This window comes from Phascolarctos cinereus, unplaced genomic scaffold (genome assembly GCF_003287225.1).
Source record: "Phascolarctos cinereus isolate Bilbo 61053 unplaced genomic scaffold, phaCin_HiC Scaffold_2;HRSCAF=192, whole genome shotgun sequence".
Taxonomy (NCBI): Eukaryota; Metazoa; Chordata; class Mammalia; order Diprotodontia; family Phascolarctidae; genus Phascolarctos; species Phascolarctos cinereus.
The window spans coordinates 222,954,030-222,970,982 of record NW_027555625.1 but is presented as its reverse complement, the minus strand read 5'-3'; the positions used below and the strand labels follow the sequence as shown (position 1 = coordinate 222,970,982).

General features: G+C 41.8%; 1 protein-coding gene across 10 annotated transcripts in view; it reads right to left on the bottom strand.

The window, feature by feature from the left end:
• Window positions 1-3,017: 3,017 nt before the first annotated feature.
• The window catches only part of DTNB (dystrobrevin beta), a 307,191-nt gene continuing 293,255 nt past the window's right edge, over window positions 3,018-16,953 (bottom strand). For 7 of the 10 annotated variants that reach the window (XR_002323946.2, XM_020983941.2, XM_020983927.2 and 4 more), the window contains 2 exons: window positions 5,474-5,509; window positions 3,018-3,149 (listed from right to left, as the gene is read on the bottom strand). Coding sequence is in view for 9 of the 10 variants with exons in the window: in XM_020983941.2 (XP_020839600.1) it covers window positions 5,505-5,509 (5 nt within the window). In the remaining variant the exon portion in view is untranslated. Of the gene's footprint in view, window positions 3,166-5,473; window positions 5,510-16,953 lie in introns of all 10 variants that reach the window. The other 3 variants (XM_020983931.2, XM_020983935.2, XM_020983939.2) reach the window with 1 other exon arrangement.

Below are 16,953 nucleotides of genomic sequence, written 5' to 3'. Positions count from 1 at the left end.
CATGAAAATAACAAACATAATTGACACATGCAGTGCTTTAAGGTTTGCAAAGTTTTTACACATTATCACCAGAAAAATTCTCCATAGAGAAGGATGATTTATTGGTTTCTACCTTGGCATAATGGAAATGAGGAGAATGTGGTACAGTAAAAAGAGTCTGAGAACCTGGGTTCAAATCCTGGCTCTGCTAATGTATGACCTTGGGCAAATCACAATCTCTTTCTCTGGTCCTTAGTTCGTGGCCTGGGGACCATGTCATATAAGAATCAGCAGAAGGAGCTGTGGATGTTTAGCCTAGAGAGAAGACTGGTGGGGAAGGGAGTAGCAATTGGATAGCTGTCTTCCAGTAATTGAAAAGCTATCATACAGAAGGGATATTGGTCTTTTTTCTCTTGGCACCAGATGACAGACTTGGGAACAACTATTTGAAGCTGCAGAGCTGCAGATTTAGGCTTGGTATAAGGATCAAATCAAATGATGCTCATTAAAGCTATTTGTAACCTTCAAAGTGCTATATTAATGTGAGCTCTTATTATTGAAGGAAAAATCTCTGAATAATTAGAGCTCTCCAAGAGTAGAATAGGTAACTTTAGGTAGTCATAGGTTCCTTCAGTGGAGGTCTTCAAGCAGAGGATGGGTGGAAGGGATGCTGTAGGAGTGATTAGTTGTTCATGGATGGATTGGCTTGGTGACCCTTTAATGTCAGATGACATTCTGACACCAAAATATTGTAAATGGGTTTTTATTGGTCGAAACACTACTGTGGCCAGTGCTTGCTTCTTAAAGACTCTGATGTTCACCTACTGAGAGGTACCACTAAGGCTGGAGTCCCTACTCTTTAAGCAAATGCTCTAAGGTTAATAGTATGTGTGTATGCCAATTTTGCCAAAGTCAATGCTCCTCATGTCCAAATCAGGTATTTAAATGATCCTAAAACAATTAGTAAGGAGGCTTACACTTCCAATCTCCATAAGAACTGGGATAAGAATGTACTCTAGGATCCACTGAAAAAATGTCATAATGTGACAGTACCTTATATTCATATAACATCTTGGACATTGCCAAGCATTTTCCCATCCATTATCTCATCTGACCTAATCAATAACTGTTTGAGGTAGACAAGAAAGTTATGTGCTTCCATTTTATGATGGGGGAAACTTCAGCTTGTCAATTCACTGTCTTCCAAACCTGGTTTGAAAAGAAAGTGGGGCAGCCTGAGTATGGGGTCATTTTGGGAGGATCACGTCCTCTGCTGCTGATTTGTAGGTGTCCTGAAAAAAAATTAAAGCCACGTGCTGACTGGGCCATGGACTGGAGGTAGAGGTCTATGAGAACTACTACCTTTATCTGAAGTGTTAGAAAATAAATTAGTCTGGGAAATTAAACAATAATTTATACAAAAATAGAAAATATAGTCTACCACATTACTGGCCCCATACTTCATCACTGACCCTTATGTCTTATCCTCAGGACACTGTAAATGTAAGAAGGGGGATTTTCTTAGGGGTAGTAGTTTCTTTGAGCCTTTGATGTTGAGTGTGTTGTTTCCTGCTTGTGGCCTGTCATTCCCACCCCCCCAACCCAAACACTGGAAGAAAGTTGGTCAAAAATGGCTCCCTGTGGTAAGCAAAAGGCAAAACCCTTAATGTTTCTGGAGACCTCAGGCAACTTTGCAGAGGCTAGGTGACCTTGTAATGAACAGAGTAGGCCTCAGAGACAACCATTTGAGACCTGACATCCTAGCTCCATAGCTCTCTTTGAGGCTCTCTCTCACATCATTTGGGACTCCTCAAGGCCCAAGTCACAATGATGGGGGCGGGGGGGGGTACTGTGCTGTCCTGAGCACATGCTATTTGATTTGGAATTCCAAGAGCCCCTAAACCCTGGGAAAGTAGCTATCCTCCTCATCTCCCATTTTCCTTCTTGCCCTTTAATAATGATTCAGCTCTTTTTCTGGCCCTTTCTCCTTCACATCCAGGCCTCAAAGAAATGCTAAATGTCTCAGCCTAAAAGTGTCCATGATTTCCATTCCTAGATTCCTTAAGGGTAGTAGAAAAGGAGAGATGACAGGGTAGATGGGGATGTAAACAATCTGTTGTCCATAAATATTTCTGTTCCAGCCTGACAGACTCTACTTGTTTCCATAGGAAACCATTTGTAGCCACGGGGCCCAGTTCACAGGCCTTCCTGGGCTCTTCAGGCAGAGGCTAGAGGTCAGCTGAGGCAGAGAGTATGCAGGGAGCCAGCTGTGGAGTCTGTTACTTCATTCCAGCCACTGCCCTTTATAAATATTTATAGCAGCTCTCCTTCTAAAAATAACACACTGGAGCCCAAAAAGGAGGGAAAAAAATGAAAAAAAAATCACCAAGAATTGGAACTGATTATCATGTATGCCAAGGAACTATTTAAGCACAATGAAAGGCAGAGCATGGCTTCACCAAATGGCCTCCAGGGAAAACCAGACAGGGCACATTGCTCCCGTCCACATCCTCCCTGGCCTACAATATACTTGCTTGTATTCCCGGTATAGGAAATGGTTTGGACTCTATGAAGCCATAGCAGTGAGCACTTTCTTTCCCCAGGTTACAGAGCATGCAATGTCAAATGTAGCGGAAACCCAATAGTGAGAGGCAAGACTATTTTTAGCATGTGGCCTGGGTAAGGGTGTCTATAAAGCTGAGTACGGGCCTGAAGCTTTCTCTGTGTGATAGAAGAAAACCTGCTGGTGTGGTTTTTTTAAGGTCAAAGGTCATGTGCGAAAACAGTGTCCCCCGCCCTGGGAAATCACCCACATTTTAGCAGCAAGTCAGAAAGAAACCCAGGTCACTGACACAGAATAAGCGCTTTTTTTCTTTCTTTCTTTTTCTTTGTTCCTTGTTGCAGAGATGAGCCCATGCCCTGAGGGGAGTGGTGATGATGCTAGTACATGCAGGAATCTGAGAGGGAAGGGCCCACCAGGAGGACCCTCTGGCAGCCCCTACCCTCCTCCCATCATCATTGGCTCTTCTTGTCCTGGCGCTGTGGTGACAGGCAGACTGCAGGCTTGGTCCAGGTGTGCACTGGGAAGATGATGGATGGGAAGGTGCCTCTGGGGGAAGGCTCTGCCTTCATCATGTCAATGCCAGCTTGCTCTGTTGTCCTCCGAGTCTCTGCAGGACAGATCTACTGTTAGTAAAAAGAGAGATATACGTTCTTTCTTGCAATGGGTTCTGGGCATATGTTGTTAGGGTTTGTTATCAAGAGAGTAATCTATGTGGGTCCCAAGCTGCTGAGATCCTTATCTTAAAAGCACAGTGTATCTTAAGAAGGGTTGGGCAAATTATTTCTGGTACTCTTCTAAGGCAGGGGAACACTGTTCCCCTCATGTGTGGGGGAAGGGGCAGGGAGAGGGAAGGAGTGTCTTTTGGGGCACCTTTCAAGGTCATGTTCAGGCTTCAGGTATAGGGCATGTTTTCGAGGGGAAAAGGCCAGGGTTGTGATGTCTTTTTATCTTACAATACTGGTCAGCTTACTTGCCTTCCAGCTCTGTGAGTCTACGAGATGAGAGGTATCAAATGGAGTCTACTAAAGATACAGACAAAAGGGTCTGGAAGAGGGGATGGGAGAGGAGGGAAAAGCATCTGGAAATATCAGGAAGGGAAAGCAGCATTGCCTATGAATTAGGAAAAGAGCAGAAACTGAAGGATATTTCATGTGATACAAGGTATCAATAACTCAGTTACTAAGAGTCTGTGTTACAAATGAACAAACTATGGTAAGCAGGATTCTCTTACAAATCCTACCAGATAGAGAGATTGGTGAAGAGCAAGTCCCCTGGGCTGGGATTCTGTCCTAGCTGACCACTTACGGAAAGCCCCCTTCCCTGGGGATCAGGGGACTTTGACTGTAATGCCTGCTCTGCCACTGGCTATCTGTGTGACCATGGGTGAGTCACCTCATTTCTAGGGCCTCTGTCTGCTCCTCTGTAAAATAAATGAGTTAGATGAGATGGTCTCTGAGGGCTTTCTCATCTCTGGGAGTCTATGTATTCTCATCTGTTCTTTAGGGAAGTCAGGTTTGTTATTCCCAAGTTACCAGCAGGAAAAGCAAGAGAGGACTTCCTTAAAGAGAGTAGATACATGGAAGAGCTACTCAAAGGTCATTATCTCAGAAGAAGAAAGGATTGCTTTTCCTTTGGATACTAAGCTGATCTTTTTGTATCTAATCAGTCTTTGTTGCAGAGCTAGGCTTTGTGAGATGCCCTATAAACAAAAGAAACTACATAAGAATTAGGGAAGAGGAGGTAGTAAGAGGGGAGATGCTCAGGAGGAGAATTAGAGTTTGACCCACAACAGGAAAAAAAGTCACTGGAGAGTTTGTGATTGCAATACTGTCTTCCTCCTCCATCCCCTCCCGAGGTGTTCATTGGTTATAGTTTTTGGGGCTGAGCAATTCTTTCCTTATCCTGTTGTGGTAGCTCTGGCTACCACAATGGATACCAGACTGGCCTGGAAGACTTGAACAATTAGCCCTGAAAAACTGTAACCTAGAAAGATGATTATGGGGAGAAATCAAGGAGAAGATATCATGGCTCCCCCTGAAGAACCTGTGCTTCAAGAATTATGCCTCTGTTTACTGTTCCCTGGCATCTTAATCTGATTCCACTTCCTTTTGTATTAGTTAAGCAGCCATGAAATTGTATCATTTGGGAGAAGGAACTAGAGTCGAGGTCTTTAGTTAAAAATGAAGAAAGGATGAGACTGGAGAAGAATGAAGCTATCTCAGAGGGAAGTCAACATTTTTCTTGAAGCCTATGTAGGAATCTGTAGTTTCATATTTTTCTAGGTGGTAGGGAGGTACAAGAATGGCCTGACACTTCTGGACACCAGTAAGTGGACTGACGTCACGGGGATTTGTACCACTTGCTTTGCAGACACAGTTTGACCCTGGACAGCTTACTGTCAGCCTGTGGTATAAGTATTTGTGTCCAAGTTAATGCTCCAGGATTAGATCCTAAGGAGGAATGGGAGAAATGGTCTAGATTATTTGGGGAGGGGGGGCAGGAGAGGAGAAACTGTGGAGGGAAAAGTTGTTGCTGTTAAAGTGGCCAGGGGAGAAGGGGATGTGCAGCTCCATCCTTTCACACTCCACCACTGGGTGTAGAAATTGACAGCTGCTTTTAAGGTAGTGATTTCTCTGATTTGCTAACCTCTTCCCAACTCAATTCCCTCAAATAACAGCTTCTCACAGAGGACTAGCCACATTTAAAGTATAGTTCCTGAAATGTATTGGTTTTAGAAAAAGAATAATGGGATTAGGGTGACAGGTTGAAGTGAGGCCTTTTTTCATTCAGCATGGACTTGGCCTCTATAGTGTATTTTGTAAGCAGGAAGAGAGAAACTAAACCTCATTTATGAAATGGAGAGATGGGAGAAATATGAGGAAAGAGGAGAAAGGGATGGAAAGAGAGGGAACAAGGCTAGCCCATACTCACTTGCACTACCTCTTGGTCCAGACTCTCCTGGCTAACCTGTGCAGCAGAGACAGAAACAATATATTTAGGTCACACTTAGGTTTCCCAGTCAAAAGCCAGCTTTTCAGAGGCTATTTGTCATATCCCCATGATTTCTTTGTTTTCCCTTCTCCCCTTTGTAAACTGATTTCAGGCCCCTCTAACTCTTACTACAGGGTAGGGACAAGTAAGGCCATGTAGCTCTTAATAGCAAATGCAATGGACACTAAACGAAATGCCCACATAGAGAAATGCCTGGCAGGAGGCAAAAATCAGCAGGAAATGAATATCTGACAGACAGATGAATATAACTTAGTGAAGGCCAAAAAGGCACCAAAAATCTGCCCCTAAAAATGAACAAGAATGTTTTTTTTCCTGCTTTTGTGCTTTGCTCAAAATGTAAAACTGTAACTATACACACCCTAGAAGCCTCTAATATTGCCTCAGAACATAAGACATTCAAATCTGGCTTCCAGCCTGTTCTGATTACCTCTGCTTACTTGCCATGAGAGGCAGTGTGCCCTAGAGAATGAATGTTGGACTTAGTGCCAGGTGAGACCTGGGTTTCAACCCCATCTCTGACATTTACCTGCTCTGTGACCTTGGGCAAGTTGCTTAAATTTTCCAACCCTTAGGTTCCTCATCTGTAAAATGGGGATGAAATGCCCCTAGTGCTTATCTTCCAGGGTTGTAAGCATAAAACAAGATAATATATGTAAAATGCTGCATCAATATATATATGTAAAATGTTATATGCACTATAAATGTCAGTTATCATTACCAAGCACTCAGAGTATCTTTTAAGTAGGAAATTGAATTCCTAGCCTTCTACTACTTGGACAGCTGATAAAACAATACCAATATTTTTCTTATAAGATAAAATTCAATTTAGGCGGGGGAGAGGTATGGAATCTGTATCAGGAAATGATGCAAAAAATGGTGTAAAAAAACAAAGGGCATCAATAAAGCAAAACAAAAATGCCAAGAGTTGACACAGGGCCTCAATAAGACAAACAAACAAAAAGCTGAGAGTTGACATTTATATAGTGCTTCATCCTTACAAAACACAAGATATGGATGAGGTCATTTCATCCTCCATTTTACAGATGAGAAAATGAAGGCTCAGACAAGTAAACTAACTAGTCAGGGTCCCACAAGCTAGTGAATAGCAGAGCAGGACTACAGCCTCCATTCCAGTTGCGGTCTTCTGACTCCAAGTCGACTATTCCTTCTACTACATCATGACTCCTTTACAGAATAATCAAGGAAAAGATTCTACGGGGGACAGGAATCTACTGTGAGGGTCTGGAGGACCTGAGATGAAATTGGGATTCCAGGGTAATTTGGGTAGAGTTTGGGATAGTCCATTTTTAACCAAGTGATTTGGGAATACTATTTGTCACCCCTAAAGCTATTTTGGGATCAGGTTAGTGGGTGGGATGTAGGAAGAGGATCTAGATGAAGCAGAAACACCTTGAAGGATAGAGGATTTACTAGGCAGAGCTGGCAGGGGCCTAGGATGGGCAAGAATATAGTTGGGAAGATTGAGAAAGTCACTGAATGTTTTATATGTGGTCCTTTTTGGCCTCATTTTTGTACTGAGCATACCAAAACTGCCTCACTGCGACAAGTTGTATGCAATTTATCTAAAAGGACTGAGACCATTTTTATTTCATTCATTTTTGTTCAGTATTATTGATCTTAGTATCTTAAACCAGAGATGAGTATTTAATATATTATCAGCTCCAGAAGCTTCATATATAAAAAGGACTGATCTCAGGACCATATCCAAATCTAGTGAGCTTTTACCATAAGAGGAGCCATACATTTTGGCTTCAGGACCACATCTCAAATCCTATTAAATTTTGCAGATCACAAACTTATGGTCCACCTCAATCTCCTAATATCTCAGCCTCATCTAAAATCCTGTCTCATGGGCAGACACTTTCCAAACCTCTCCCAGGAGGAAGCAGACCCAGGCATCTAGAGACAGAAACTCTGTACACATGGAAAAGCAAGTGGTGAAAAACACAGAGTAGATGAGGCATAAAGATCAAGAAGGGCCGGAGTCCAGGAGACACAGGTCAGGGGCCACTATACCTGTTGTTGCTGCTGTCCCCATGGTGCGGCACCAGTTATAGCTGTTTGTAGAGGGCTGGGAACCTTCACTGAGTAGCCACTGCTTTCTCTGTGGGCCATCCACCCACTGCCATAGTTCTAACAAGTTACGGGTTGCTAATGAGGGAATTAAATCACTGCCAATTGTACCCCTCTCTCCCTCTCTTCCCCTAAAGTGGTAATGTGGCTGCACATTGGATAAAACAGAGTCATCAATCCCTAGTCCTCTATCATGATATTTGTCAACCATAATGGTACTCTAGGCTAGTGTTTGGCTCAGGGAAAATAGCTTAGTAGGCCAAGACTGCCATTTTTCTCAATACTGCTATAACTTACACATTCTAAGAGAAGCTTAGGATCAAGATCAGACCCCAACAGGAATTACAATCAGGCCTACACCTGTAGGATGACAATTACCACAAAATACTAAGCCCTTAGGGTAGTCTTCTCTAGTGGTGCCAGTTGTGAATGCATACAGGAAGCCGAGGAGGTGATTACATGGCATTTCAAAGCCTCTGTGTACAGGCTGTTTACATGCTACAGATGGGAGAAGCTGTGTGAATTGTCAGGCTTCCTTGGAAAAATCCCTGCCCCTAGGGCATATTAGGGGCAGCTAAGTAGCCCAGTGGATAGAGTGCTGGACCTGAAGACAGGAAGACTCATCTTCCTGAGTTCACATCTGGCCTTAGACACTTACTAGCTGTGTGACCCTGGGCAAGTCACTTAACCCTCTTTGTCTCAGTTCCTCATCTGTAAAATGAACTAGAGAAGGAAATGGCAAAGTGCTCCAATATCTTTGCAAAGAAAACTCCAAATGGAGTTTTGAAGAGTTGGACATGAATGAAATGACTGAATAACAACAACAAAGGACATGTTAAGAGAGAAATTGGGGTGCAGGGAACAGAATAATCACCATTTATTGTTGTTTCCTTCTCCAGCTCATTTTACAGATGAGGAAACTGAGGCAAACAGGGTTAAGAGACTTGCCCAGGGTCACACACCTAATAAGTGTCTGAGGCCAGATTTGAACTCAGGAAGACGAGTCTTCCTGACTCTAGACCCTCCTTCTATCCACTGTATCATTCACCTAAGCTTCCCCATTTGTGCTAGGACCGGGAGCCAAGGCTCACTTATTTGACATATAGAACATGATAGTTTTGAAAATATGGAAGAAGGTTGTATAGTGGAGGAAGAGGTAGGGGGAATATGAAAAGAATCTGTGGGGTACTGTTGCATGGGAAGGGAGATAAGTAGAGAAAGAGGAGGAAGACCATACCTTAAACAGTACATTTACAATGATGGGGTCATATGTACACTACTGTTGTACTTACACATTGGTATATCTTAGTGTCTGTATGTTTGCACTTCACCTCTTTGCTTTTCCCTAACAGAAACCTGGCTCTTCCCTTGACGACTATCCTCTCATATTGAGGCTTCACTTTCTCTCATGTTCCTGATTCAATGGCCAAGGTAGAGGTAAGCACCTGCTACCATTTCTGGACCATTGAAACAACATGCTATTCTCCACTTGTCACTTGCCATTAATCTAGGCCGTCCTCTTCAAATCATCCTGTGGTCTATTGTCCCTCATGGACCCATTCCACCCTTTTAGAAGCTCCAGCACCTAGCCTACGTTCAAAGTCCATATTGACAACTTTCAGCCTCTTTGAATTCAAAGTTCCTTTTTCTCCTTGACTCCCCGAACCCTCATTTCCACTCTATACTGGTCACTCCAAACAGCCGATCTCTAACCTGGAACTCAGTATCACAGGCTATATTCTCCCTCCAAACACAGTGTCTTTACCTGTTATCAATCTCATTGTTCTAAACTGCTCACCTCTAGTCTTTCTATTCCTTAATGGTAATTTTGCCCTGTACATTTGGCTGACTCCTAGTTACAAGACCACTTTCTTACTCTAGATACTATGATGGACTACTTCAATACTGTCCTCATCACATGAACCCTCAAACTATTATCACCCCTTTGCAGTCTACTTCTTTTTTCTTTCAAAACAGTCTTGATCTATTAAAGATTACTGTAGTCCAACTTCAGATTGGCTTTCTGTGCTACTTGTCAACTTTAAAATTAATTTTCATCGTATCTCTAATATTCCCATTATGGCTATTCCAGACCTATCCTCAGACCCCAATTCTCCTTTCCCCATCTCTATTTTAGAAAATTATATTTCCTCCTACTGTGATAATGAGGTTCACAATATGGCTGATCTGGAATGGAGATGAAGGTCAGTGGAACTGAGGAAATCAAGGAACTCTTAAGTCATGTTACCATCCTTCCATTAGCTTTATTTTCTGACTTATTTCTTCTTATTTTTTCTTTGTCTTACACACTTTTTAAAATGAATCCTGAAGTTATTTCCTTCAGGGGGCAGCACACTACTGTTTTCCTGCTGCATTATATACTACAACTAGTTTTAGGAAGATGCCCTCATTTTTCTCTTTGATGTATGTAGCCATAAGTGTGGATATGTTTGTGTCAGCCCTTAGAGAAGGCAGCCTCTGGTTTCTCTAGTTTGGCAAAGATGATGGTGATGTTTTGTTCCTCCTCTTGTTAGAGGTAGGGACGTAGGTAAGGTTAGAGGTAAGGGGTAGGGACGAAAATGAATTGACATTGTAATGACTATTTGAAATCTTTGCCCCGAAGTTGAAGGCCCCTACACCAGGTCTTACTGAAAGAGAAAGGAGGAAGATATTCTTATTTTTGTTTTCTGGCTAGCCTGGAGAGAAAGAAATCAGACTCTAACCGAGCAATTAGGTTATGTGTATATGGCTTATAAAGTAGGAATAGAATCAAGGTCAAGAGAAGGTGATGTGATTGGCCTTTACGAGTCCTATGTCAGAAGAATTATGATTAATATGGCTGGAGTAGGTATGAATGATAGTGGAACACAAGTGTTCAATAAGTCAATAGTCAGATATGGTAGCCCAAAAAAAGCTAATGTGCTCTTAACCCACATTAAGAGAAGACTAGTATCCAGAATAAAGAAATTGATAGTTCGACTGTGCTCTTGACTGGTCAGAGCAAATTTGGAGTATTATGTTTGCTTCAGGATATCACATCATAGGAAGACTGTGCTAACCTTGAGTGTGTCTAGCGAAAGGCAACCACTTTAGTGAATGGCCTGGAGATCATGCCATACAAGGACAGGCTGAAAGAATGAGTGGTTTTTTAACCTGGAAAAAAAAGAGGCTCGGGAGCCCATATTTGAAGGGCTTTCATGTATAAGAAGAGGCAGCTAGGTGATGTAGCAGATAGAGTTATATGCCTGGAGTCAAGAAGACTCATCTTCTGGGTTCAAATATGGTTTCTTGAGTTCAAATCTGGCCTCAGATACTTACTAGCTGTGTGACCCTATGTACTTAACCCTCTTTGCCTCAGTTTCCTCATCTGTAAAATGAGCTGGAGGAGGAAATTGCAAATCACTTTAGTATCTGCCAAGAAAACTCCAAATGGGGTCATGAAGAGTCAAACACAACTGAAATGACTGAACAATAACATATGTAAGGAAGAGGGATTAGACTTGTTTTGCTTGGTTCTACAGTTCAGAACTAGGACCACTGGGTGGAGATTGTGTTGAGATAGACTTTGGCTGGATGTGAGGAATAACTTCCCAATAATTAAGATATTCCAAAGTGAAGTGGTCTGATCCATGAGGTGGTAGGTGCTTTCTCACCTGAGATTCTCAAGTGAAGGCTGGATGGGTATTTGTTGAGGATATCATAGAGGTGATTCTTCACTGGGATAGGCTGGACTACATGGTCTCTGAGATTTTGTCATTTCCCAATTGCTATTTGTCTATATAAACTGGGGTATATGGAAAGAAACACTGTATCCAACTAAATTGCATTAGTGTCTTGGTTATTTTACTGACTCTAATACCCATTCTTCCTATGTCTTAACTCTCACCTTTACTAATCTGTTCTCTGTCTCTGTCTCTCTCCCCCTCTTTTGTACTTACAACAATGGACAATAAGCTGACTCAAAAGTGCCCAAGACAAACCTAAGGAAGAGCTGTGGGTCTCTGAGTTCACAGCCTTGTCATACTCCAGAAGAATCCTAGTAGGACCACAGAATGCCATGTGCCACACTGCAGAGGGTGCTCTGACAACTACCACTGCATGTTTGGATTCTGTGCTATGAAAAAATGTGGCAGGCCCTTTAAATAAACAACCCTGGGCAGGCAGCAGGCCAGGAAAGGACTGGAAATGCTAGAGAAATAGGGGCTGCTAGTTTCAGTAGTTCTGGTTTTATGTAGAAAGAAGAGGAAAAAAATTAGGTAGAGTTGTTCCTTCAAGTACTGCTTCTTGCCTGGAGTCATTTCTTGACGGCTACTCTAGAGAATTTTACACAGTGGTTAGTCTGCTCTATGGCGGAACGGATAAAGTGCTAGGCCTGTAGTTAAGAGATTTAGATTTGAATTCTGTCTCAGATGCTTATGAGCTGTGTGAGCATAGGTGAGTCACTTAATTTATCAAACTCTCAGCTTTCTCTTACACAAAATGGAAATAATCATACTTGTATAAAGGTGGTAATTGGGGGCAGCTAGGTGGTGCAGTAGATAGAACTTGGAGTCAGGAGGACCTGAGTTCAAGTCTGACCTCAGACACTTGACACTTACTAGCTGTGTGACACTGGGCAAGTCACTTAACCCCAACTGCCTTGCCAAGAAGAAATAAAAGTGGTAATCAATTGAGTCAATTAACCACACACAGACCCCTCCCCACTTCAAGTAACTAACAAATCACTTTAGCCTTTACATCAGGTGAGAACACCTCTAATGAATGAATAAATCAATGACATTAAACTAATACATGTCCAGATGTACCTTGTTTTCTATAAAACAGCTTGCCAGTTCAAACCCCACTATTCTGGGGGCAGCTAGGTGGCGCAGTGGATACAGCACTGACCCTGAAGTCAGGAGGACCTGAGTTCAAATCCGGCCTCAGACCAAATACTTGACACTTACTAGCTGTGTGACCCTGGGCAAGTCACTTAACCCCAATTGCCTAAAAAAGCAAAAAAAAAAAAACCCAAACAAAGAAAAAACCCACTATTCTGGTGTCTGGCAGTTTACAGCAAAGAACAGTTCTAGCCAAGCCCCTGAGAGAGAATCACTTCAGGAGTTGAGGAGGAGGAAGGGAAAAGCTTTAATCTACCTACAGCCCCCTTGACCAGAGGAGGAATCTGTGAGCTTTGGAGGGCTGAAAAATCTGGACATCTCCCTGGCTTTCTAACAGTGTTCCCACAACAGCAGTGACTGGCTGCACTGACTGTATCAGGGGCTGAGGATAAGCTGGATCATCTAAGGGAAGGAAGCTTTTGGATTCTACCAGGAGCACAAATGGCTAAGGGAAATGTCATGATGGTCCCAGGAAGGGAAGAACTGGACTTCTAGGAACGTAAGTTAAGTTATCCCTTTGCTACAACACCTGCTCTAATCTTGAGGCCTCTTCCCCTTGGATTCTTTCTGCCTGTACTTCTGGTAAGTAAGCACCTTGTTAGTAGGGATGTTTGTACCAACTTTTCTTACTGTACTACCTTAGTAAATACTGGTTTCTAATAGCTATTTAAGTCTGGTGGACTGATATCAACTGATAATCAGTAGAGGGAAGCACACCAGTGGGGGGATTGTGAGCTTCTGTATTTGAAAAAACCACCCATAACCCCTCAAGGGTTACCCTAGACCACTGAGAGAAGAAGCCATCCCTGGAACATGGTTTCTGAGTCAAGGCTGGAATAGTTAACTCCAAAGCATTTGCTACACGTGCATTAGCTGCCTCACAGGGTTGTTGTGAGGGAACTGCTTTGTAACTAAGTGCTATATAAATGTATATTATTATTATTTGTGTATAGGGTGGAGTGATGCATTAGGCTTTTATTTCTATGGTGGTATGTGTCTGCTGAGAATAATTATGGATAATAACAGCTGATATGTAGAGTACTTTAAGATTTTGCAAAGTGTAAATATGATCTCATTTGAACTTCACAAAAGCCCTGTAAATACCACAGGATCAATATGCCCATTTTACAGATAAGAAAACTAGGGATGCTAAGGGATTTGTCCACAAAACAAAACAAAAATCAACCAACAAAATCCCCAAACAATTTATAAGTGCCAGAAGGAACTGAACCCAGCCTCCTTGATTTCAAGTCCAGCACTCAACCCACGGCACCATATTGTCTGATGCATGAATTTTTATATGCATACATTGCAGAACAGGTGCCCATCTGCATTAGCAGAGGTAGTTTTTCCAATAAAAGTACCCTATATCAATGAAACCATAAGTGTGATCTAAAAAATGTCAATTATCTATATCCATATGCACATACTACATCTAAGTAAGTGTGTACACCTGCATATCAATTTAGGGTACTGTTTGTATACATTTGACTATCACATATGTATATTCTTGAGTGTTTTTATAGTTGCATGTCCATATAGGGTATGGGTAGGATTACCTACATTTGTATGCATGGAGAGGAGTGTGCCTAAAATTAAGATATGTTGTATGAATTGGGTTGGGAAGGTTACCTCAATTTCTTCTTCATTTTCTTCTAAAGCTGCCTTAATTTCTCTGTATCTGACCATTTGCAAGAGGAATAGACTTATAGGTTTTTCTTCCTTTTTATTTCTTGTCTGGATACAATGGCTCTTCAAGCTCTCTCCAGCCTACTTCCTAACTTCCCCTCCCCTAAACCTTGATGGCTTTTTTCTAGCAGTATCTCAGGAGTAGGGGTGTGGTTTGGTAGTGGAGGGTAACAATCATTCACCTGAATTAAATTAGGAAGCAATGAAAAGTCTGCCCAGAGACTGTTTCTGGACCAACAGGAATCCTGTGTGTTACTGTAAGAAACATCAATATGTGTCAGAAATAAGTCAACTCTCAATTATCCAAGGGAAGATTATCCATGGGAAATCTTTTCAATTTCTGACATCATAAACCAGGAAAAAAAAATTACTTCCTTTGCTGACATTCTGGTTGAATTTTACTCTGCTAGGCACCCTATAGCACAGTATAAGCCCTTTTAAGCCTAAATCTTCATCTTTGGTTCCAAGGAAGGTATAACTGGACAAAAAGGGTAAAGAGAGAGAGGACAAATCCACTTAGGCTTCTTTGTTTTGCCTCAGTCAAGGCTAAATATGTACAGCACACAGAAGGGAGGTGAGAAGAGCCCTGAACAAGAGGACAAAATAGAGAACTTTCCAGCTCTTCTTGAGTCATATCGTCACCATGTGACTCCATTATTCTAAATACTGTAATTCCCCAAAAGTAAAGGCACAGCTATATTCAACTATTAAGTCCATGAATACAAATGGGCTACAGTCTCCATATTTGATTTACACCCAGAGTTTGGGGATCTTGTCAGAAAATGTAACTTACTAAAATGGAAGTAAGAATCAACAGAAACTATAGGCTATTGGTCACTTGCAGAAGAAACCCAATTTAAGAGATGGCTTGTAAATGTCTCATTTACTGATAAGAATAGGCTATTCTCCCATATTTTATCATGGAAACCAATAGGTAACTAACATAAGTAAAACTGTAGTCTAATTGTGACGTATCCAAGGATAGTGATCTGCATGGGGTCCAGGGGGGAAAAGAGCAAAAAGTAGTAATTTCTCATTTTTTATCCAGCTACATTTTCTCAGAGAAAAAGTGATCCTTTCCAGCTCTAATTCTATGATCTTGTGATCCATGTCTAGTGGACATGAGTATGCTAGTCACTAGGAAAGTGTTTTGTATAATGAATTTGATCTAGTCTGTACATACACATATATATGTATGTATTCTGAACACTTATAGTGATACATAGTCTGATCAATTATAGAATTACAGGACTCAGGGTTCAAGGTACCATCTCATTTTATAGATGAGGAAACTGGGATCCTGAGAAGTCAAGTGACTTGTCCAAGATTATAAGTAGTAGAGTTGGAATTTAAACTCAGATTTTCTCAATCCAAAGGAGTCCAAACATCCAACTGTGCTTGGTTTCCATATTCACCAACAAACCTGGGATCACTCATTCATTTTTCTAAATATGTCCACAGCAGGTAGGGAACAGACTGGATGAACTGTCAGGTAGGGAATAGACTGGATAACTGATGGATACTGAAAAAGCCCACTCTCATTATAAATTTATACATGGCTTTCTGGTTTGTCAGTTGGGTTAGTGTGAATCAGTCCCCTAGAGCATTAACACCTCCAGAGGAATTGATAAAATGGAGTTCCTGAATAGGAAAAGCTGAGAACCACACCCTGCAATCATGTTAGACATCCATGAGTCTCCAACTGAACAGTCAGTTGAAGTCACCTCCTCTTTTTCAATACCATCTCAACTACAACAAACACAGACATTCCAAAGCCAAAGAGAACTAACTTATTTTTAGATTGTCTGTAACCAGAGCTCCCCCTCATTTTGGTGGATAACCAAGAGTTGACTGTATCCAAACTGACTACTTGTTCATTGAATATTGATAAAAAGTGCAGGTTAACTTTGTGGTACCTATGATTCTGATCACACAAATTCAGGAATTTAAGCCCTCACAAGGGCCAGCAGTGCCTCATTCTGTCACTCCCTTTGTCCCCATACAGAATGGGTTTCCTTAAGATATTAGCCACCGGTTTTTCTAGTTAGGAAGCATTGAATTAATTAAAGACATGTACAATGGCCATGGGAGGTTGAATATTTGGGGGCTTTTACAAAACCAGGATCCAAGAAGCCCCATTACTGACATTGGTACAATCTACTGATGATACAGCTATAGGAGGAGAAGGGCAGATGGGCACACATCTACAGAGAGAAGGTACAATGGAGCACATAGACACAATAGCACTTACTTTCACTGTTATTTTTCTATTATAGCAGTCTTTTCTCCAGGCTTTCAAGGTCTTCCACAGTCTGGCTCCTCTATACCAATCAAGCTCATTTACTACTAGAATGTCCTCTGAGTCTCCATGTGGATTTCCCTCCTTCCTCCTCTCTACTCATTTAAATTCTATCCATCCCCCAAGGTCTAGCTCAATTCCCAGCTCCTCTGTGAAGCTTTTGGTGACTACAGCTCACACGGACTTCCGTTTGCACTTATATTCCAAATCACAGTTAAGCACTGAACTGTTCCCTAATTGTTTCATGTGTATAGTCTGATACTGTTTCTGAACAGATTATAAACTGATTGAAGGAAGAGGCCATATCTGATATTTCTTTGATATTCTTGCCTTTCCTCTGGCTCCCCCATAACTCAATAATATCTAGCACATGGATGGTCATGTAGGAGGCTCAGCATTTAAATGCTTGTGGATGTGGTGCTTTCATGGGCTTGGGA